Source organism: Tachyglossus aculeatus, chromosome X1, assembly GCF_015852505.1.
Source record: "Tachyglossus aculeatus isolate mTacAcu1 chromosome X1, mTacAcu1.pri, whole genome shotgun sequence".
Classification (NCBI taxonomy): Eukaryota; Metazoa; Chordata; class Mammalia; order Monotremata; family Tachyglossidae; genus Tachyglossus; species Tachyglossus aculeatus.
In genome coordinates this window covers 13,334,466-13,358,640 of record NC_052101.1, presented here as the reverse complement: position 1 = coordinate 13,358,640, position 24,175 = coordinate 13,334,466, and the positions used below count along the sequence as shown (strand labels likewise).

The 24,175-nt window shown below is 44.8% G+C and overlaps 1 protein-coding gene across 1 annotated transcript; it reads left to right on the top strand.

The window, feature by feature from the left end:
* The first annotated feature begins 550 nt into the window (after positions 1-550).
* Positions 551-23,304, top strand: FAM98A (family with sequence similarity 98 member A). Its single transcript, XM_038739908.1, has 8 exons — positions 551-605; positions 4,236-4,384; positions 7,662-7,796; positions 12,756-12,940; positions 13,943-14,023; positions 15,186-15,302; positions 18,877-19,044; positions 21,491-23,304. Exons 1-8 carry the CDS (start codon positions 568-570, stop codon positions 22,169-22,171), a joined length of 1,554 nt encoding a protein of 517 aa, XP_038595836.1. The 5' UTR covers positions 551-567; the 3' UTR covers positions 22,172-23,304.
* The last annotated feature ends 871 nt before the right edge of the window (positions 23,305-24,175 follow it).

Genomic DNA, 24,175 nt, shown 5'->3' with positions numbered 1-24,175 from the left:
CAACCCCAGCTCCGCCAACTGTCAGCTGTGTGACTTTGGTCAAGTCACTTCACATCTCTGGGCCTCAGTTCCCTCATCTGTAAAATGGGGATGAAGACTGTAAGTCCCACGTGGGCCAACCTGATCCCCCTGTAACATCCCCAGCGCTTAGAACGGTGCTTTGCACATAGTAAGTGCTTAACAAATACTATTATTATTATTATTATTATTATTATTATTATTATTATTATGTGTGGGAGGGAGGGTTGGGTGGTTTATGTTTTATTTGTAGGGCGACGCCCGCCTGGGTCCTGAGGAGGGCCTCAGGCGGCCCCATGACCCGACCGCCCCCCCCAACCCCCCCATCCCACGCATGCGCCGTGGCGGCGGCGTTGCCGGGCCTCTACGTCCTCGCGCCCGAGGCCGGCGGCGTCGGGCGTTCGGGATCGCGCGCGCGCGTGCGCGCGCCCTGGCGGCGGCGCATGCGCGGCCGTGCACGCCGGCGTGTCGGAGGGTCGGACGGACGGACAGACAGACAGACAGACAGACGGACGGACGAGCAGAAGGCCCGACCCTGCCCCGTCCCTCATGGACACGGACATCTTGGAGGCTCTGGACGACCTGGGGTAAGGCCTCGGCGCCGACACGACCGGACCCCCGGGCCCCCGGGCCCCCCGGCAGCCCCTCCTACAGGCAGGGGCCACAGCCCACGGCCCACCTTCCCCCCACTTCTCTCCACACTTTCCTTGCCCCCGTCCCCCATTTTCCTTCCCTCCCCCACTTTCCTTCCTTCTCTCCATTTTTCTTCCCTCCCCCACTTTCCTTCCTTCTCCTCACCTTCCTTCCTTCCCTCCCCCATTTTCCTTCCCTCCCCCATTTTCCTTCCCTCCCCCATTTTCCTTCCCTCCCCCTCTTCCCTTCCCTCCCCCTCTTCCTTCTCTCCATTTTCCTTTCCTCCCACACTTTCCTTCCCTCCCCCACTCTCCTTCCTTCTCCCCGTTTGCCTTCCCTCCCCCGTTTTCCTTCCCTTCCCCACTTTCCTTCTTTCCCCCACTTTCCTTCTTTCCCCCACTTTCCTTCTTCCCCCACTTTCCTTCCTTCTCCCCACTTTCCTTCCTTCTCTCCATTTTCCTTCCCTCCCCCACTTAACTTCCTTCTCTTCATTTTCCTTCCTTCTCTCCCCCTTCCTTCCTCCTCCCCACCTTCCTTCCCTCTCCCACCTTCCTTCCCTCTCCCACCCTCCTTCCTTCTCCCAGTCTCCTTCTGTCCCCCCCTTTCCTCCCCTCACCCCATTTTCCTTCCTTCTCCCCACCTTCCTTCCCTCTCCCACTCTCCTTCCCTCTCCCACTCTCCTTCCCTCTCCCACTCTCATTCCTTCTCCCAGTTTCCTTCCTTCCCCCCACTTTCCCTCCTTCTCCCCACTTCCCTTCCTTCTCCCCACTTCCCTTCCTTCTCCCCACTTTCCTTCCTTCACCCCACTTCTTCCCTTCCCCACCCCACTTTCCTTCTCCCCATTTTCCTTCCCTCCCCCACTCTCCTTCTCCCCATTTTCCTTCCCCCATCCCATCCCATCCCATCCCCTTTCGGGAAAGGCCCCGGCCCTTGCCCCCGCCCGCCCTTCCGGCCCCCCCGTCCTCCTGACCACCATCCCCCCCCCCCTCACCCACGGGCCACGCTATCTATTGAGCGCTTACCCTGTGCTAAGCGGCCGGTGAGGGCCGGGGGAGGCCTGCCCTCGAGGATCTTCCCCTTCGGGGGCGAGGATTTCAGCCTTGTCATTCGCCGGTTTAAATGGCTTCCTAGGCCTCTCCTCCCTGCCACGTTTACCCAGTGCCCCCACCTGTTTTCTCAGCCATATACGGTGCTCCTGCCTCACTTGCCTGCCCTCCTGACAACACCCGCCCGTCCTCCTCATCCCCTGCCCCTATAATTTAATAAACCCCGGCTCCCACCCATTCGCCCGTCCCCTGCCTGCCCCTTGCCCCCGTTTTACTAATCAACGCATCTTCAATTTCCCGTAGATTCTCCGGATTTACCACTGAATCCACCGACCGTTTCCCTAACAGCTGGCCTCTCGAGGAATTTCGAGTCTGGCTCCCCCCCCCCCCCCCCCCCTTACCTCCAAACACCGACTTGGTAGTAAAAATGATTCCAGAATAACTCCCGTATCTAGTTGCGGCTCCAGCATAAAATTCCTCCGCTAATTGCCCTTCCAAAGTAGCAATTTTGATTTTGCCAGCGACTGTCTGAAAAGATTGCAGGGGGCACTTCAAAGCAGTTTGACTAGATCTTATCCTCAGTTCCCTCATCTGGAAAATGGGGATTAAGACTGTGAGCCCCACGTGGGACAACCTGGTTACCTCGTATCCCTCCAGTGCTTAGCACATAGTAAGCGCGTAACAAGCGCCATCGTTATTATTATCGTTCATTCAATCAGTCGTATTTGTTGAGCGCTTACTGTGTGCAGAGCACCGGACTAAGCGCTTGGAAAGTACAATTCGGCAGCAGGTAGAGACAGTCCCTACCCAACAACGGGCTCACAGTCTCAGTTTAAAAATTGCGTCCCGATTTGCAAGGTAACAGTGCAACTTATCTAATTTTGCTTACAAGAGTGCGCGACAACTATTTTATATGACTGTAGAACCTTTGAGCTATAGTTTTTGGTGGTTTTTGTTTTCTTCCCCCAACTATCCTTTTATTTTGTTCTGCTCTGGGGAATGGTGTTTCCTTAGTTGCCACCAAGATTTTGCTGGGTGAAAAGTTTCTCCCTATCACTTGTATTATTTCTCCATCCATAACTACTTTTAATCCGTGCGGTCATTCCAAGTCATTCATCAATTGTATTTATTGAGCGCTTACTATGTGCAGAGCACTGTACTAAGCGCTTGGGAAGTACAAATTGGCAACATATAGAGACAGTCCCCACCCAACAGTGGGCTCACATTCAGTGCTGGGAAGGATATGGAAACAGAACAGTGAATTGTTCAGGGGAAGCGTTGCGTACGTTGTTCCTTCTGCAAAGCAATAATGGTCGGTCTTAGCGAGATTCCTTCAGATAAGTTTTTTTATCTTTTTTTTTTATTTTTATCAGAATTCTGTGGTCATTGCTAGCATTGGATGAGACGCGTGACCGGGTTTGTCAGTTATATGTGTTGAGTATTTGCTTCCGAAATGATGGCAGTGAAAAAATCCCCGCGGACACCGAATGTAATTTCCAGAGGAAAGCTGGCCGTAGTTGTCTTGACACTTACCGTCAAGTAAAATTTTGTTGTTCAGTGGATAGATCTGTTACCATAACCAACTTCATTCTGCGGGAGACTTTTCTGTCAGGTTGAATTTCTGCTTTTGTCAGGTTCTTTTCACAGGTGTCTAAAGGTGATGCCTTCTGCTTCTCCAGCTGTGTCGTTCATTCTTATTGGTCAAGAGCTTTCTTGGCTATTTGTCATAGCTAGTCTGTTTATGTTTCATCTCCTTTTAAAAATTTTTTCCCACCAACTCTTAAGACAGAGGGATAAAATAAATGTGGCCCTAGGCTTGGAGGGACATTTGGTTCAACCTGACGGAATCCTTTTCTGAGGACCTATTCAATCGTATTTATTGAGCGCTTACTGTGTGCAGAGCACTGTACTTAGCGCTTAATGTGTCAAATGGCTAAAAACAAATTGATCTGACAGATCTCTTTAATATACTTGTGGTTATAACGATCAACTCTCAGATAGGAAAGCAAACAGTAAGTTAGCAATTTTCAATCAATAAATGGCATTTATTGAACAAAAAAATTTATCTCAGATGATTTGTCTTATAGGATTTATCTCGCTGTGTGCAGAGCACTGTACAGAGCGCTTCGGAGAGTTCAGTACAACAGAGTCGGTAGGCACATTCCCCGCCCACAAGGAATTCTCAGTCTAGAGAGGAGTTCATTGCTAGTTAATAAAAATGTCGCTCTTGGTGATATTACTGAAGTAGGAAGCCATACTAGTAGTAACTATCACCTACAGATCCACATTCACTGCATATACAATAAATAAGAAAATATATCTTTTTTCTGTTGAAAACAGTGCGACTGCCATAAAGTAATTTCATATCACTACTTACGTGATTCATTATGTGGACATTTCCCACATACGCATGCAGCACATACCAGCACATTGGTTATAACTTGTTTTCATTTTAATTTTAGGAAGGTGCTCTTCATAACTTCTGCAAGGCAGTTTTCTTTCCGTCTTCTAAAGTGTTCTTTTATTTTTCCTCCCCAGTTACAAAGGTCCATTGTTAGAAGATGGAGCTCTGTCTCAGGCTGTCGCTGGTGGAGCCAGTTCGCCTGAATTTACCAAACTCTGTGCTTGGCTGGTATCGGAGTTAAGACTGTTCTGTAAATTGGAAGAAAATGTGCAAGCAACTAACAGTAAGTATCCTCCAGTCTGCTTTAAAACAATGATTATTTGCCTTGACTAGACGGAAGAAAAGTAAAGGAATAGAATGGCCTATTCACGGACACAGATTTTACTTTTAGTCTGAAACCAAGACAAGGATTTTCCCCTGTTTTTGGCTCTAGAAAGCAAAGGGTAGTGACCTAAGTTCTTACAGCAAACTGCTATTATGTGGACCATTGAAAATCCACAGTGCTGTTCACATCTACCAGAAGAAAAACATTGCTCTGTAAGCCTGGGAGTGGATCCCGTGTTTTAGAGCCACTCAGGCCCCTCTGAGAATCAGATCCATTTCAACTGCTCGGGATAGCCTTCCAGGGGGTGTTGTTTTTTTTTTTTTTCAGGTGCCTCGGTGATTCCAAATTAAGTTCTGTTTGCTCTTAAAAGAGGTTTAAATTGTCCGGCTTATTTTCCATGAGTAATAAGTGTTCATCTGCGTTCAGATGTGTACTCGTGGTCACGTGTGAAGATCGGGATAGACTGTCTCTGAAGGGGACAAGGTGCAGGAAGGCGAGGGAGAGACGGTGATCAATCAATCAATCGTATTTATTGAGCGCTTACTGTGTGCAGAGCACTGTACTAAGCGCTTGGGAAGTACAAGTTGGCAACATATAGAGACAGTCCCTACCCAACAGTGGGCTCACAGTCTAAAAGATGAAAGTGACAGTACAGTTGTTGAACTGTTGAAGATGTCCGCAAGTGATTGGATAAAATTTAAGAAATCATGCATTAGTAGTATTTACTCATAAAACACTATCCAGGATTGAATCTATATTATCCTTAAAATTGGTGCTGCGTTTTGCTTGAAGGAAAATACATTTTTTCCATACAGAAGCATCACATTTCAGAGGACCGGGTTGGCTTTAATTCCAGTCCCTTTTGATATTTGGGGTCATGTGGTTGCTACCATAAAGCCTGCTCCGTACCCCCAGAGAAGTACAGCTGGCGACTGCTGCACCTAAAATCACCACTCCCACATTAGAAGTTTGCGTGTTTTAAACCCGGCTGTTTGCCGGGGCTAACCGATTCTCAGTACCTCGGTGGCTAGCGTAAACCCTTAACCCGGTATATGTAATACTGTGGCTCAAGAGGGACCGTCTTAGTGACCGCAGTGCTGGTGTGAAACTCAAATATAGAGGAATCCATTGGGGGGGTAACTGGGAAAATAGCAGAATGTGTCAGATGCCAGGGTATTGGGTTGGTTTCACATTCTCTGAAATGGGCGGGGATGGCATTCCTCACCCTCCCTCCCAACCCTAGGCACGGGGGTTTGCTTTTTAGTGCATGAAGTGTATACTCATAAAGAATTGGCATTTCCAATTGCTGAACTGCTTGTTTTCACTGCAGTTGCTTTTGGATGTTAACACAAGTTGAGTTCAAGTTGACCCTGCATGCTGAGTTTATTGTGAAGGTAAAACGAGTATTTCTAAAGGAGTTAGCACCTTCTCTCTTTCTGGTTTTCCATGTGTCTGTAAGATAACTCCCAATTTCTAGTTCGGAGGGCCTGCACTACAACTGCAAAACTATTTTAAAGACTTCTATGTATATCAGGAGACAGGTTAGCTGTTTCTGAGATCGAGAGTCGTACAGAACTTGAAATTGCGTGGTAGAGTTATTTTACTGGAAAGATAAAGTTTGACAGATTCCAAGCCAAGCATTTTACTAAAAAGACCCTAGCCTCTGGTTTGTGACCAAACCAGGGGCCAGCGTGTACAGGAGGCATATAGGATGACCTGCTTGTGGTCTTACCATTCTCCCTTCTTCCTTTCACCACAAACCCCTAAGACCAAGGGTGGGGAAAAATCCTCACGGACCGCTCACTCTGGAAGGGGTGAGCTTCCTATTCCAGGCTCTGCCTTCATTGAATTCATCACTGGTGCTTGGTGCAGTGTAGGCCCCTGTGAGGTTCTGAGTCGCAGAGTATGCTCCATCCTGCTTTGGGGAGGCCACCAAGGCCAGAAGTGCAGCTTCTCCTGCTTTCTGTGCCCGCTTTCTCCCATTCCGCAGTCTCCACTGTTGGCCAACCCACATACGGTTGCATGATGCCAGTGGTGATCCGTGGACCAAGTCGCCCTCCCCTACTTTAAACAAAATGTGGCCCAGTGGTGGCTTCTTTAGCCATCTGCGGCAGACTGCTTGAGTCCGTGGAACTTCTGTGACGGCAGAACAGACTCTATCTTCCGTTCCTCTTGTCCTGATTCCAGGCCTCGGCAAGAAGTTGGGTTTCTATGACCATTTGTACAATTTCTCTGCAAGGCAGACAAGTGTTGGGGTGTGGGGGCCCTGTCCTGCCCCTGGCAGGTCATCATTCAGTCCTCCCACCAGACAACATTAAGTGGTTGCCCGCATAGGCAGTAAAGCTACATGCAACAGCGGGGGACTCTTGGCCTGAGTTACCTGATGAGTTCACGGGACTGTTTTCCCTTCTTTCTTGAATCCCGATGCGAAGACGGGCACAAAAATGAGGACAAAGACGATCACCAAACGATCGATTGACTTACCACCAACTGTGTGCAGAGCGCATACTAGACGAACACTTAGGAGTTAGACAATAAAATGAATACACACGATACCTTCCCACGGTGGGGTTACAGTCTAGTGGGGGAGACAGACACCCAAATTTATGCTTTTGTGATTTTTTTTTGTGTGTGTGTGTATGTTTTAAGTGAGCTCTTCAAGAATATGTTCCCAGTAAAAGCCTATGCCATAATGCTTCCAAGAAGCAATGTGATCTAGTGGAGAAAGGGCACAGGCCTGGGAGTTCGAAGGACCTGGGTTCTAATCCCGACTCTGTCACTTGCTTGCTGTGTGACGGTATTGACGCCTGTCTACTTGTTTTGTTCTGTTCTCTGTCTCCACCTTCTAGACTGTGAGCCCATCATTGGGCAGGGACCATCTCTATATGTTGACGATTTGTACTTCCCAAGCACTTAGTACAGTGCTCCGCACACAGTAAGTGCTCAATAAATATGATTGAATGAATGAGTGACCTTGAGCGAGTCACTGTACTTCTCTGGACCACAGTTACCTCATCTGTAAAACGGGGATTAAGACTGTGAATCCCATGTGGGACAGGGACTATGTCCAACCCTACTTGCTTGTATCTATCTCAGTGCTTAGTACTGTGCCCGGCACACAGTAAACGCTTAACAAATACCACTACTATTTTCATTATTGTTATCAAGCCCCTGCCAAGAAAAAAATCCACTATGCATATTGCCCAGTGACATAAATTTTCTTTTTTCTTATAAGGCCCAAATGAAGCTGAAGAGTTCCAGCTTGAAGTGAGCGGGCTTCTAGGAGAAATGAACTGTCCATATGTTTCACTAACATCTGGGGATGTGACAAAGCGCCTTCTCATCCAGAAGAACTGCCTCCTCCTGCTCAGTAAGTTCAGGATGGGCTTGAAGAAATTGCTTCCAAATCCTCTCTCGGTGTCTTTTACATGATCCTGCCAACTGAAAATCCCATAGCCTCGAAAAACAGCATTCTTAGTTTCTGAATGTAAGCAAGGCGCATAGCAAACTTATTTTTTGTGGTTGGATCACTTGGGTGATTCATTCATTCAATCATATTTGTAGACTGTGAGCCCACTGTTGGGTAGGGACCGTCTCTATATGTTGCCAACTTGTACTTCCCAAGCGCTTAGTACAGTGCTCTGCACACAGTAAGCGCTCAATAAATACGATTAATTGATTGATTGATATTTATTCAGTGCTTATTGTGGGCACAGCACTGTACTAAGCGTTTGGAAAGGACAATTCGGCAACAGATAGAGACAATCCCTACCTGACAGTGGACTCACGATCTAGAAGGGGGAGACAGACAACAAAACGAAAGAAGTAGACAGGCATCAATAGCATCATAATGGATAAATAGAATTATAGATATGTATGCATCACTAATAAAATAAATAGAATAATAAATATGTACAAATATACAAAAGTGCTATGGGGTGGGGAAGGGGATAGAGCAGAGGGAGGGAGTAGAGGTGATGGGGAGGGGAGAAGGAGTAGAGGAAAAGGGGGGCTCAGTCTGGGAAGGCCTCCTGGAGGTGGTGAGCTCTCCTGGTTATCATCAATGATATTTATTTAGTGCTTACTATGTGCAGGGCACTGTATTATGCGCCCGGGAGAAAATAATGCAACAGAGTTGGCAGACATGTCCCCTGACCACGAGCTTACAGTCTAGAGAGGGACACAGACATTAATATAAATAAGTAATTCATAGTATAGAATGCCTAGAGCTATACATGTAGATATGGTTTTGTGCTCATGTATGGGCCACAGTTTTAAAGAGCTGCCAGTTACCACAGATTTCTTGGAAAAATATAATGGCAGCTTAATTCATTATCATTAAACAGGACAAAGGGAAATGGATTATCGTGGTTAAATTCTGATATATCATTAGTGGGGGACTGGGAGGGACAGTTGTGGGGAAGGTAGTCCAAGAATAGGGAAAGATGCAGAGACTCACCTTCACTCTGGCTCAGTGGAAAGAGCATGGGCTGGGGAGCCAGAGGTCATGGGTTCTAATCCCAGCTCCGCCACTTGTCAGCTGTGTGACCGTGGGCAAGTCACTTCACTTCCGTGGGCCTCAGTTCCCTCATCTGGAAAATGGGGATGAAGACTGTGAGCCCCATGTGGGACAACCTGATTACCTTATGTGTACCCCAGCGCTTAGAATGTGCTTTGCACCTAGTAAGAGCTTAACACATGCTATCATTATTATTATTATTGTTCACTCACATCACGCACCTGCAAATACACTCTCACATAAAAACTAATTTACACATGCAAACAGATTTCAAATACATGTTGACGAATATTCACTCTTATACCACCATCCCCATTCATACACATACCCCTCCCGCCCTCATTCATGGCTGCATGTTCTGCCTCTTCACCCCCACATAAATGGATGCAGACATTGCTTATACATGCACGCATGGGTGAGCACTCTCTTTAATACACACAGATCTTCTCTACGCGCTCGCACACACACACACACACACACACTACTCATAGGTGTGTATATTCTCTCATACATACTCTCAGAGAGAGACAGCGCACACACAAATGAACAAGAGAACAAGTACACTGGAATTCAGGGGAGCCTCTGTGAACACCTGGAAAGTGGACAGCAGTCCCTCTGGCTCCACTCTAAAAGCTGGGACTGGGGTGCAGGCAGATGTGTGTGTTGAATCATATATATATATATTCTAAGTGCTGGGGAGGTTACAAGGAGATCGGGTTGTCCCAAGGGGTATCACAGCCTTAATCCCCATTTAAATTATATATATATATATTTTTTTTTTTTTAATGGCATTTATTAAGGACTTACTATGTGCAAAGCACTGTTCTAAGTGCTGGGGAGGTTACAAAGTGATCAGGTTGTCCCAAGGGGGCTCACAGTCTTAATCCCCATTTTACAGATGAGGGAACTGTTGCCCAAAGTCACACAGCTGGCAACTGGTGGAGCCTGGATTAGAACCCATGACCTCTGACTCCAAAGCCCATGCTATTTCCACTGACCCAAGCTGCTTCTCTATTTATATTGTATTTATTTTAACATATCAATTCATATTATATTCATATTATGAATATATATTTTCTTTTAGAATATATTCTCTATTGTGCATTGTGTATTATATTCATATTTTATTTATATTATAAATCTTATATTTATTGAGCAACTTATGCTTTTGTGTGTAGAGCACTGTACTAAACACATGGGAGAGTACATTATAGCAGAGCTGGCAAACAAGTTTCCTGCCCATGAGTTTACAGTTCAGAGGGGACTGTGTGTTACTCTTCTACTCATTTTACTTCAAATTATGGTAGGTAGTGTTTGCCTAGAGTTAAACTTCACCCACCATAATCACTTTAACTTTCATTCATTCATTCAATCGTACTTATTAAGGGCTTACTGTGTGCAGAGCACTGTACTAAGCGCTTGGGATAGTATAGCGCAACGAATTACAGTGCAGCAATAAACAGAGACATTCCCTGTCCACAACGAGCTCACAGTCTGATGCAGGGAGCGAGCCATCAATACAAATAAATAAAATTGCAGATATGTACATAAATGGTTGTGGGGGTGGAGAGGAAGGGCAAAGAGAGCAAGTCAGAGTGATGCAGAAGGGCAGGGGAGGTGAGGAAACCTGGGGCTGAGTCAGGGAAGGCCTCTTGGAGATGTGCCTTCGATAAGGCTAATGAAGTGGGGGAGATAATTGTCGAATTTGAGGATGGAGGGCGTCCCAGGCCAGATGATATTGGAGTTCAGGGATGTCACCCTCCAGGGTTCTAAACAGTCAGCATTAATGTAATAAATAGGGATAATGTAATTCCCATTCATTTAAAATAAACGTCTTCAGAAGGCCGATCAGGATTTCCAACCCAAAAATTGGCTAGTATATTATGTTTTAATACCAAAACCTGCCTACAGCACTTTGATATTCAACAGAACGCTTTGAGTAGAACACTATATTTACTTTTTCACCAGACGAAGCCATTCAAAATACATAGACTAGACATAGACTGTGAAGCCCACTGTTGGGTGGGGATTGTCTCCATCTGTTGCCAAATTGTCCTTTCCAAGCGCTAGAACAGTGCTCTGCACACAGTAAGCGCTCAATAAATACGATTGAATGACTGAATGAATGAACATACTAGCCGTCACCGCATTGGTAGACAATAAAGTAAACTCATAAGTTAAATCAGTATTTCGTATCTCCCAGGAAAAGATGCAAGAATTTCTAAACCTGAAAATCAGTAGTGTTCTGTAATTAGCTTGCTCAGTCTAAAGAAGATCAAGTGATTGGTGTCAGCCCTCACCATGACAGATAGGGCTTGGTGACGAGGATTTTATTTTAATCAAATGCAGAGTAAATATTGGTTTTTTCCAGGGTGTCCTGTTTTTTTAAAAAAAATCTACAAGAAGGTGGAAAGACTCAGTGAAAGCACAATCAACCGTGTTTTTTATTTACTCATCTCTAGTTTAAGAAGAGGGGGTGTCTACTTTCATCTCCTGTGGTATTTTGGAGGCCACATTCCTTCCCCATTGGCAGGCCCTCCGGTTGGTGGAAAGGGGAGATGAAACTTCATTCCTTTAAAAGTGTCATCATTGGAAAGGAAGGATAAGACATATGGCAACTGTAAAGATTAGGGTTTCTGTTAGATTCCAAAGTCTTTAACTGAAATAAATTTAGGTAGCACTTTACAAATTAAACCATACATCTTTACAAGATAAACCAAGCACTTGCCCAAGTTCAGATACTTATTTTATCTGCTGATTGACACTGTGGGCACAGTGCCTTAAAATCCAACTGGAGGGGAATGATTTGTAGAACCACCATGTATAATGGTTCTGTATAGAAAAGCCCATCACATTAATAATAATGGCATTTATTATGCCTTACTATGCTTACTATGTGCAAAACACTGTTCTAAGTTGTTCCACAGACTTTATTCCTCTCACCAAGAGGGTTTCATTTCTAGTCTATACTTGATATATTGAGGTATGGTTACACTTGAATCTGTATGATCTATAAGAAATATATTAGTGCACATCTTTTCAGAAGATTCCTGCTTGCTTCAGCATTCAGAAAACCGAAATTGTCCTTTTCAGATATGCTGGGATTTTAGCTACTCATAAGAGTTGCTTACAGCCGGGGTTTTTTTGTGCCTCAGACTTTTAAAACCAGTGTCTGTTGCACTCTAATTACTGTACTTCTAAGTAGACTTGTTCATTCAGTCATATTCATTCATTCAGTCGTATTTATTGAGCGCTTACTGTGTGCAGAGCACTGTACTAAGCGCTTGGGAAGTACAAGTTGGCAACATATAGAGACGGTCCCTACCCAACAGTGGGCTCACAGTCTAGAACGGGGAGACAGACAACAAAATACAGCATATTAACAAAATAAAATAAATAGAATTAATATGTACAAATAAAATAAATAAATAGAGTAATAAATACGTACAAACATATATACAGGTGCTGTGGGGAGGGGAAGGAGGTAAGGGGAAGGAGTCATATTTATTGAGCACATACTGTGTGCAGAGCACTGTATTAAACACTAGTTCTAACCACCATCATCTTTTTAAGCTGTGGCTTATTCACCTGTAAATATAGTTTATATGTCTCTGGGGCACGTGTTGGTTTCTTAAATTCATGTTTTAGAAAAGCATCTTTAAATTTAAACTTTTCAGTAGCAAAATTAAATGTGAACAAAACTGTGTATTTTGAAGAAACTGTCAAGTAAAAGCGATTTTCATTGTCTTGGGCTCATTAGCTATTGCGGAGTGTGGTATCTCACTTTGAAATTTCATTTTTTCACTGCAGCATACCTCATCTCTGAACTAGAAGCTGCCAGGATGCTGTGTGTGAATGCCCCTCCAAAAAAAGCACAAGAAGGAGGAGGTAGCGAGGTCTTTCAAGAATTGAAAGGCATATGTATTGCTCTAGGAATGTCCAAACCTCCAGCTAGCATAACTATGTTCCAGTTCTTCAGTGGTATTGAAAAAAAAGTAAGGCTTTTGGAATCAGATTGAAGTGTAATAAATGAGGAGTATCCCCCCCCCCCCCCCCCCCCCCCCCCCCGTTTATCCGAAACGAGAATTAGTTGAACAAACCTAAGAAGGAAACTGACCTTTTTCGGTGAAATGATTACTTCCTAGCTATTCCTGGTCAGTCTTCCGGTGTTTAAGGTTAAAGATAAATGGACTTCTGTGTATTTTTGAACCTGCTAAAACTGGTGTTAAAGGTTCAGTTTCTTGTAGAAAAGTGAAATTTATCACTGCCCTCAGTGCAGGATTCTTTGCTTTTAATGCTTCTTGTCATTTGAGAAACCCAGAGTAAGAACATGGATGGGTCTGAAAAATAAACTTATTGGATTTTCGCCATCATCTTTTTCATAGAATGTTTGCTGTTTTGTTATCAAAATAATAAGCTCTCTTGAAAGTCTTACAACACCCAGTTTTAAAACCTCTATGCCTAAAGACTTAAGCGAGTCTGAATGGAAATGCAATAAGGCACAGACAACTTTAGTGATGAGTAACCTCTTTATACCCTATCAATTTGGATGGGGTTTTGGGGTACTTTACTACATGTTTACCCCCAAGGTACCTCTTCATGTACCTAACAGAGAAGTCCATTAAAGGTGTTTCCAGGTTTCAGCCTAATACATTTCCAGAATTCTTTCTTTGGGTACCCTGCATTCTCTGGAAATTGAAAGGCCATCTGGTTGGGCAGTTTCCATAATCTTCCTTCTGTGCCCCTGAGTGGAGACAGTGGAGGTGGCGCATCCCGAAGGCAACAGTCAATTTCCAGAAAATAACGAATCACAGTGGAGATTAGCCCGACTGGATGCCCCATGACCGTGATAGGAACGTTCAAGGAGTCCTTGACAGGGATATTTTATCAGGGGGTGAGGGGAAAACCTTGGTTATTTTTTGTGTGTAGATAATTTTAAAATTGCACACCTACTATACGTTACTCAAGCCTTTGTTTATTCTTTTTGTTTTTTTAAGTTGAAAGAAACATTAGCGAAAGTTCCACCTAATCATGTAGGAAAGCCCTTACTGAAGAAACCAATGGGACCAGCTCACTGGGTAAGTAGTTATCATCATGACAGAGATCTGAAAGGGGTGTCATAAATTTACTGCTTTATAACTGCATTACTCACTGTGGCTTTAGTGCTCTGCACACGGTAAGCGCTCAGTAAATACAGTGGAATGAATGCATGAACTGTGTCAGTATGCATACTCGAATTTGTAGTATTCTTAACATTGTTCATGAAGATGGGGTTTTTTCCCCCACCCCAAGTATCAAAAGGTTAACTACATTTGGAAAATGTTTTTTCAGTTCTTAAATAGCAAGTTCACTTACTGCAAATTAGCACTAATCTTATAATTAGGAAATATTTTGAGCTCAGATTGAAAATGCCCGAAACGTGATTGGGTCGCAAGTATTTTTTGCTGGGTTTCCAAGCTAAATACATGTTAAACAGACGTACTAGAACTGAACCAAGCTAAGTGTAGTGTGGTAAATTATTGAAAATTTAAGAGTATTCCAAGTCATTGGACTTGCCTTGTTCTCTCATTCTGTGGTTTAATGTCACTGTACTGCTGTTGTAAACCTGCTTTTAATCAAGTGGAGTGAGCCTGACTTTGGGAATCAGGAGACCTGAATTTTAATTCCAGTCCTCCCTCCTGGGGTCATGCTGCCAGGAGTGAAGGCTTCTGAGCAATAAACCACTCAGGGCTTTCTGTGAGGTGGAAGATTCTGGAAAATGGCTAGGTAACGAGTCCAGGGAAGGCTGCAGCGGCGATCAAGACAACCTGGAATTTAGCTTGGAAACGCAGCAGGAAAGACTTGCAACCCAATCATGTTCTGGGCGTTTTCAATTTGAGCTCGCAGGGAGACAGCATTGGCACTCTGCTGCGGTCATTTCAGTGGTAAATACGATCCTGAATATAAAAAGCCTGGCGTGCACTTTGCCGTGTGCTGCCCCTTGCCTACGCCAACTTTTTGCACTGAGCAGAGACAAAAGAGTGCAAATTGCACAGAGCATGCCACTAGTCCTGTAATTCCTTCCTCTCAGCCGGTTCTCCATCCTGAGGTCGCAGGCCCAAACCTCAACCGTCGTTCCCCACGGGAGACTCGGTTACTGCCACCCTGTTGCCCGTCATTTATTGCCGCACGCCTGGTGAAAGAAATTTTACCGCTACCTGAACGCGTTTATATTTATCGAACTTCTACGTTTTGTTTCAGGAGAAAATAGAAGCGATTAATCAAGCCATAGCCAATGAATACGAGGTACGGAGGAAGCTGTTAGTGAAACGTTTGGATGTCACCGTGCAGTCATTTGGTTGGTCAGACCGAGCCAAGGTACGTTTTTGATTTTGTACATAAGCGTGGTTTATGAACAGGCTCTAGCAGTGAGCATATCGGCTTCGTCTTTTAAAAACCTCTCTCCAGAGCTGGTTTTCGTAATGGAGATACCCATTAATTACGAGAAGTCTTAATGTTGCTCTATGAAACGTCCAGAAATGGAAGTGGGTGCCCCAAAGCCAGTTATCTAAATTGTAAGCGTAGGGTTTGATCAGCCGTGGAGGAGAAATTGGAGGTGTTCAAAATGTTGCCTTTAAATTTGATTAAAGAAATTTTACTGCTACCTGAACATGTTTATAAGTATCGTACTTATAAATTTTGTTTCAGGAGAAAATAGAAGCGATTAATCAAGCCCTAGCCAATGAATATGAAGTTCGGAGGAAGTCAGTTTGAGTTTATGTGTACCATCGAGAGAAATCCCAGTAGTTCAGTGAACCCTGAATTGGGATTTTTGTCTTAATTTGCATACATACCCCGTTATGAATGTTCCAGTATAAGTGCTTTTTGGCTGTTACTTCTTTGTCCAGAAGATTAAAATCTGTTTTCTGCTTTGAAGCTAAGCCAGATTTGCCCCAAACTCAGAAATGGCATTAGTCATCCTGTTTCCCAGTTGTCTTGTTATTGGGTTCTTTTAAAATATTTGAACAGTTTGCCTGTTTATATTTTGCCTTTCTGTCTGCCTGATATTTTGAGAGGTATTTATTTACTTTGACTCCAGCTGTTTTTCTTGGTTGATTTTCAAACCCTTTTTAAAGAGTATTTAGTAGTCTCAACCGAAGTGATTATATTGTTCTCAGTGCAAGTCATTTTGGTTTGATGTTTTTTCTGAATTAGAAAAACCCTAGTGTCCTACTAATTTTGTAGGGAAAAGGCAAAGACGGGTACACATTAGTCGAATGCATCATTAATATCTTTTAGGCAAATATAATAATAATGGCATTTACTAAGTGCTTACTATGTGCAAAGCACTGTTCTAAGCGCTGGGGAGGTTACAAGGTGATCAGGTTGTCCCTCGTGGGGCTCACGGTCTTAATCCCCATTTTGCATATGGGGTAACTGAGGCACAGAGGAGTAAAGTGACTTGCCCAAAGTCACACAGCTGACAATTGGTGGAGCTGGGATTTGAACCCATGACCCCTGACTCCAAAGCCCGTGCTCTTTCCACTGAGTCACGCTGCTTCTTCATGCCATAAGCATTTTCAAAATTTCTGCAGGTCTATAATCACTTGTAATATATTCAAAATAATAGCACCACGCTGTACTGAATAGCCAGTATCAATGGGAATGTTTATTGTAAAACGGGCTTCTTAGAGTCCAAATTAGACAAGTAACAATACGAAACAATTGATTTCTGTGGAGTCTTTTTGGATATTTTTTTTGAGGCAGTTCTTTGCAATTGATGGTATTTAAATTAGCTCTTGAGGGAGAGTGAAAGACGGCAAATGAGAGCTGAAAAAGCGTTTTACCCCAGTGTCCTGTGAGGTATCTAGGTGGAGAAAGAACTAGAAAATGTAGGATGTGATTCACCTAAACTTGACCCAAAATGGTTGTGGAGTTGGTACCGGAGATGGATCCTTCCAGTTTTCCCTCGTCCCGATCCCTTAGTGGTAGCTAAGGCCAGTGGTGACCCTGGGCCTCTGGGGCATCGCCTCATATTGGCCCGCTCCATCCTGCTTTTGCTGCCATGAAAAGTTTTGAGCGGAACATAGAAATCTTCATTATGCCTGAAATGTAATTTCACTGGTGCCTCTTTTATAAGGTGAAAAAGGAAAAGCCAGTTACGTGCTCTCTATTAATCTTCTCATTTCTTATTTTTGATTACCTCAGCACTTCATTTAATCGAGCAATCAATCAGTGCTATTTATTGAGCACTTACCATGTGGAGAGCACTGTACTATGTATTTGGGAAAGTACAGTACAACCAGCCTCCCCACGAGGAGCTTACAGTCTCCTCCCCTTCCTCCAGATCCTCCATTCTGGAACCTGTATTGAGCTGAACTGGCACTTTGCGTTTTAAAAGTTTATTATTGATCCATCTTGCGAAGTCTTTAGCACAACTCTGGTTAATTGTCAGCTATTAAATGGTCTCAACCTCATTAATGATTTGAGCCCAGTATGTATGTGCTATACTTATGGTATGTACTGCCCTCGTTTGTACTTCATTTGTACTTTTAGAGTGTGAGCCCACTGTTGGGTAGGGACTGTCTCTATATGTTGCCAACTTGGACTTCCCAAGCGCTTAGTCCAGTGCTCTGCACACAGTAAGCGCTCAATAAATACGATCGATTGATTGATTGATTCCCAAGCGCTTAGTACAGTGCTCTGCACACAGTAAGCGCTCAGTTGAATTTGCCAGGGATGCTCACAGAGTCAGAATCAAAATAACTTTGGGACTTGACATGCTCCTGCGGAATTTAAGCGCATTAATGTTTACCCCTCCAAGCCTGAGCATTTGTAAAACCAGGGGATTTCTGGATTTAAATGTCACGGATTCACAAGGCAACTCAGCTTAGGGAAGGGGGCTCTTTGTGTGACCCTCTGGTAGGCCCTTTAGAGAGAAAATGAAGCAGAGCGGATGGACGTCAATCACGTCGGGGTGGCGAGGGCCCTTTGCTCTCAGTTGAACCAGCTTTCTAAAGCACTAAGACATCCTGATGACGAAAAGGGAGTCGGCTGTGGTAGCTGCCAGACAGGTACCTTAGAACAAGGATGCCGGAGGGGCGAGAGTACAGTGCTAAGCGCTTAGTACAGTGCTCTGCACACAGTAAGCACTCAATAAATACGCTTGAATAATGAATGAGGCCAACACCATGCCTAGCTTCCCATCCAGGGCACCGCCCCCTCTCCCCCCTCAGTCCTGTAGTGCAGAGAAGCAGCGTGGCTCAATGGAAAGAGCCCGGGTTTTGGAGTTAGAAGTCATGGGTTCAAATGTCGGTTCCGCCAACTGTCAGCTGCGTGACTTTGGGCAGGTCACTTCACTCCTGTGGGCCTCAGTGACCTCATCTGTCAAATGGGGATGAAGACTGTGAGCCCCCCGTGGGACAACCTGATCACTTTGTAACCGCCCCAGCGCTTAGAACAGTGCTTTGCCACAGTAAGCGTTTAATAAATGCCATTATAAAAATAAATTTTAAAAGTCCATTAGGAAGCTCTTAGGAAGGATAAACTCATTGCCCAATGAGTGCATTTTCTTTTGCATGCTTAGTCTGACATCAGCATGGAGCATCTAAAAGTTTGTAATTTCTTATTTTGTGTGCCCTGCCTGATGTGATGCATCCCTGCCCTCCTTCCCGCTTGTTGCACCCGTGGCCCCAGTGGGAACGTGGCTGCCGGGAACGAGAGAGTATAAATGACACAGTTCAAACCCCGCATTGAATCCAATTCCTGTGCGCAGGTTCTCAGTCACTGAGTTTCTACGACTGGACCGGGGCTTGCTTGTCTGTCATTTCCACAGGGAACTCCACCACCGACATCCTCATCCTCATCAATTTCCTCTCTAACCTGGGTTCCTCTACTACAGAACTGCATTTGAATACCAAGGCTTATCTTCCCATTGTGTTTTCTCCCGCAGAGCCAAACGGAAAAGTTAGCAAAAGTCTACCAGCCGAAACGCTCCCTCTTATCTACGAAGAGTACGATTTCTGTTGCTCACCTTTTGGCAGCTCGACTGGATTTGTCAAAGATTTTACGGACAAGCAGCGGATCCATCAGAGAAAAGACTGCCTGTGCCATCAACAAGGTCGCTCATTTAGCAATTATGCCCAAAGCTTTGCTTTAAAACTTGGTCATAAGCATCAGGAGACTTTCTGTAATGCCTTAGGTTCAACTGAAGTGGATCAACTACAAAATTATCACCCATTTTCATTGGTTTTGTTTGGGGATTAATTGTTAAGAATCCTTCGATCAGTATTTATCGAGCACTTACTGTGTGCTGAGCACTTAAGAGAGTACAGTAGAACAGAGTTGGTAGACGTGTTTCTTGCCCACAAGGAGCTCTTCGACACTTAGTACTTTAGCCAACAAGTTTAATAATAATTTTGGTATTTGTTAAGCACTTACTATGTGCCAAGCACTGTTCAAAGCGCTGGGAGAGATACAAGGTAATCAGGTTGTCCCACGTGGGGCTCACAGTCTTCATCCCCATTTTACAGATGAGGTAACAGAGGCACGGAGAAGCTAAGTGACTTAAGTTAAATTAAGTTTAAGGGTGATAGATGCCAGGACAGATATCTGCATTATAATAATAATAATGATGGCATTTGTTAAGCACTTAACTATGTGCAAAGCTCTGTTCTAAGAAGCACTGGATTACCATAGTCCAGTTCCTATAGTTGTTTTGGAGGATAGTGAAGAACAACAGCAATGATGATAATAATAACAACAATAATAATAAATAAAGATACTTACTGAGTGCTTCATACATGCTAAAACACTGGCACATAATCAGATCGGTCGCAGTCCCATGCAAGGTCTTACAGTCTGAGATGGCAATAGTAGATTTCTTATCCCTTTAAGGAAACCGAGGCTCAGAGAGGTTACATGACTTGCCCAAGATCACAAAGCAAATCATCATCATCATCGTCAATGGTTCTTATTGAGAAGCAGTGTGGCTCAGTGGAAAGAGCCCGGGCTTTGGAGTCAGAGTTCAAAATCCCAGCTCAGCCACTTGTCAGCGGTGTGACTTTGGGCAAGTCACTTAACTTCTCTGGGCCTCAGTTCCCTCATCTGTAAAATGGGGATTAAGACTGTGAGCCCCCCGTGGGACAACCTGATCACCTTGTAACCTCCCTAGCGCTTAGAACAGTGCTTTGCACATATTAAGGGCTTAATAAACGTCATCATTATTATTATTATATACATATGTATGTATACATGTATGTTCTGTGGAGCTGGAAATGGGGAATGAATGAAGGGAGCAAATCTGAACAGTGCTTTGCACATAGTAAGCAGTTAATAAATGCCATCATTATTATTTATTACTAAGCACAGAGCACTGTACTAAGCGTTTAGGAGAGTACAGTGCAGCAGAGTTGGCAGACAGGTTCCCTGCACACAACGAGCTGACAGTGTAGAGGCAGAGTTGGAAATAGAATCAATCAATCGTATTTATTGAGCGCTTACTGTGTGCAGAGCACTGTACTAAGCGCTTGCACTGTACTAAGCGCTTAACCCCTGTCTCCTGACTCCCAGTCCTCGCTCTAGCCACTAGACCATGCTGTTCCCGGATTAGTTAAATTTGTTAGGAAACGCTTACCGTGTGCCAAGCACTGGGCTAAATGCCAAACACAGTGGTCAGATTGGGTGGTGATCGTGGTGTGAGAACGGGCGTGAAAATGTAGCAAAAGTTGTCCAGCATCCGTTGTCATCATCAATCGTATTTATTGAGCGCTTACTGTGTGCAGAGCACTGTACTAAGCGCTTGCACTGTACGAAGCGCTTAGTGCTGTTGCAGCTGGAGTATTGCACCGTACTTTCAACCAGTGAAAGTATAGGGAAATTTCCACCGGATGTAATAATAATGGCATTTGTTAAGCACTTACTATGTGCAAAGCACTGTTCTAAGCGCTGGTGGGGGATACAGTGTGATCAGATTGTCCCATGGGGGGATCATAGTCAATCCCCATTTTTCAGATGAGGTAACTGAGGCTCAGAGAAGTTGTGACTTGCCCAAAGTCACACCGCTGACAAGTGGCTGAGCTGGGATTTTGAACTCTGACTTCAAAGCTCGGGCTCCTTCCACTGAGCCACATTGCTTCTCAATAAGTATTCGAACTTACGGATTCGAACCCATGACCTCCGACTCCAAAGCCCGGGCTCTTTCCACTGAGCCACGCTGCCTCTCTAATGCTATGTAATGCTATGAGAAAAATCGTCTCAACTCCCCTTTCCCGAGGGAAACTGATCTTCCCATTTGGAGGCTTATTCAGGATAACCCCCCCCCCCCCCAAAAAAAATGGCCAAATGTTGTGGGATCAAGCACGTATTGTTCAGAAAGCTAGCAATAACTTTCTTCATCAACTTGTACTTCCCAAGCGCTTAGTACAGTGCTCTGCACACAGTAAGCGCTCAATAAATACGATTGAATGAATGAGGAACTCAACTCTGGAATTCCGAATGGATGGCTAGCTTTTCTCCTTGGTCCTTTCCGCCCCCAAATAAGCCCGGCTCTCTCTCCTTTCCTTCAGGTATTGATGGGCCGGGTACCCGACCGAGGGGGAAGACCCAACGAAATCGAGCCTCCCCCTCCGGAGATGCCCCCGTGGCAGAAAAGGCAAGATGGTCCTCAGCAGCCGACTGGAGGCCGAGGAGGAGGAGGAGGAGGAGGAGGAGGAAGAGGGGGTTACGAACAGTCATATGGAGGTCGAGGAGGCCACGATCAAGGAGGAAGAGGCGGACGTGGTGGCTATGATCACGGAGGACGAGGAGGAGGAAGAGGAAATAAACACCAAGGAGGCTGGACAGATGGAGGCAGTGGAGGAGGAGGAGGTGGCTATCAAGACGGTGGTTATCGCGATTCAGGCTTCCAAACTGGCGGCTACCATGGGGGCGGTGGTGGCTACCAAGGTGGTGGTTACGGTGGTTACCAGTCGTCTTCGTATGCAGGAGGTGGATACCAGGGTGGCGGTTACCAACAGGACAACAGGTACCAAGATGGCGGGCACCACGGTGACCGAGGGGGGCGGGGAGGAGGGCGAGGTGGCCGCGGAGGAGGCCGAGGCGGCGGCCGCGGAGGCCAAGGAGGAGGCTGGGGAGGGAGGGGGGGCCAGAACTATAATCAGGGCGGCCAGTTTGAGCAGCATTTCCAGCACGGAGGCTACCAGTATAACCATTCTGGGTTTGGACAGGGAAGGCACTATACCAGTTGAGGCGCCTAAAGCTTCCGTTTCAGCAGAGCTCAGATAATAGGAACCTACCTTCAGAGAGCTGGCAGAAATCTTTCTGACTCACTTTAGGTGTTACCTTTAGAAACCGCACAGGGCAGACGGACTCCTTCGTGGCCAACAGTCCTAGTTAGGTTGGTGTGCAATTCTCGTGTTGTGGGTGGTTTAATTTTAATGGGCTTAATTCATGATGTTTATCTTTAAAAAGTGTATTATATTAATACTTCCCACCGATATTCACACAAAAAGAGTCCCTAAATCCAGTCGCTACGTTTGTGTGACCATTAGACTAATTACGCAGTCAGGACATTTCTGATGTTTTTTGGGGGAAAAAAATGGCTTGAACTGTGATAGCCTTAGGTAACAGTTTGGAGATTCTCTTAACCATCCTGGTTCACATCTTTGAGGTACAGTTTCTGCTCTTTGTTAGCTTGTACTTTTATTCAGACGAAGGTCAAACGCACTTCTTGGTAGCACGGGTTGGTGTTCTGTTATACGAGCTCTTCTGTAGACGTCACGTTTGGTAGCCTTATCCTCTGCTAACGGAAAACTGTATCATAACGCTCAACTCCGAAAACCTCGAACACCGCCAAAATCTGTAAAGATCATTTAAAACAAGCTAAGTTGTGAACTTACAGTGTGTGTAGGCATCTAGTTAAAAGTACAGCGATTCCAGACTAGCCTGCATCCATCCGAAACTAGTTATTCCTCCTACGGCAACTTATTTTTACTTGAATTCAGCTAGAACGAAACGGCAAACAGAAATGTGTTTAAATTGCACACGTTAATACCCCTGGCTCGGCTAATACAAGTTGGTTTGTTTGGGGACGGGGCGGGGGGATGTTGTTTAGGGTTTTGTTTTTTTTTTTTAAACTGAAGAAATGCACTACCATGTAGGATGATGTTTTGGGGGGGTGGAGGAGGCGGCCCTTTATTACTGCTGCAGAAAAAACAAAAGCCTGGCTGAGTTTGATGTTTTACCTTTACTTTCCTGAAATCCACCTGATGCTTCTTGCTGGGTTTTTGTGTACATAAACATTGTCAAGCTGTGAAAGAAAATGCCTGAAGGTGCGCTTTGTATGAAAGGTGAGCAATAAAGTATATGTACGTTCTCTCTCTCCCCGTATGTTTCTTTGTCGTCACTCGTTCGACCTGGAAGGCGATTTTGGCGGAGCCGGAAAACTCGGAAGTTCTGCGCCCTGACTTCCGACAGCTTGCAAAATTTTGCTTTGGTGGTTTTTAATCATGGGTTAGAACATTGAAGTCCAGGTCTTTATTGGAAAATAAGTCTTGAAACTAGTACTTTTCCTGACTTTGATTTTCAATTCTTATTGCTAGAAAACGCGCACACTTTGCTGAAGCCAGTAGGTGTAGCTCGTGGTGCACAGAGGAAGCAAACGCAGTTTGTAGCGCAAAGAATTCTTCCACCCGGCTGCAGTTTATGTTCTTAAAAATGATGGCATTTAATAATGATGGCAAATATTAAGTGCTTACTATGTGCAAAGCACTGGTCTAAGCACTCGGGAGGTTACAAGGTGATCAGGTTGTCCCACGGGGGACTCACAGTCTTAATCTCCATTTTACAGATGAAGTAACTGAGGCACAGAGAAGTGAAGTGACTTGCCCAAACTCACACAGCTGACGATTGGCAGAGCTGCGGTTTGAACCCATGACAGCTGACTCCAAAGCCCGGGCTCTTTCCACAATCTATGGGAAAATCAGGTTAGAGTAACCTATGATTCGATGAGAATTAATAGGTGGGCTGAAGACTTCATCGTGACAAACATTTTCCCCAGTACAAATTCCTTTTGACTGTTGTTAGGTCCACCCTTGTCAATCAATCAATCAATCGTATTTATTGAGCGCTTCACCCTTGCCACTTGTTGCAGTCTCGCTGCGTTCAAAATATGGTGAAGTTACAAAAATACAAAGAAACACATCGTTGTATGGTAAGGTTGAAGAGGACAAGGCTGGGAATGTACCAGTATC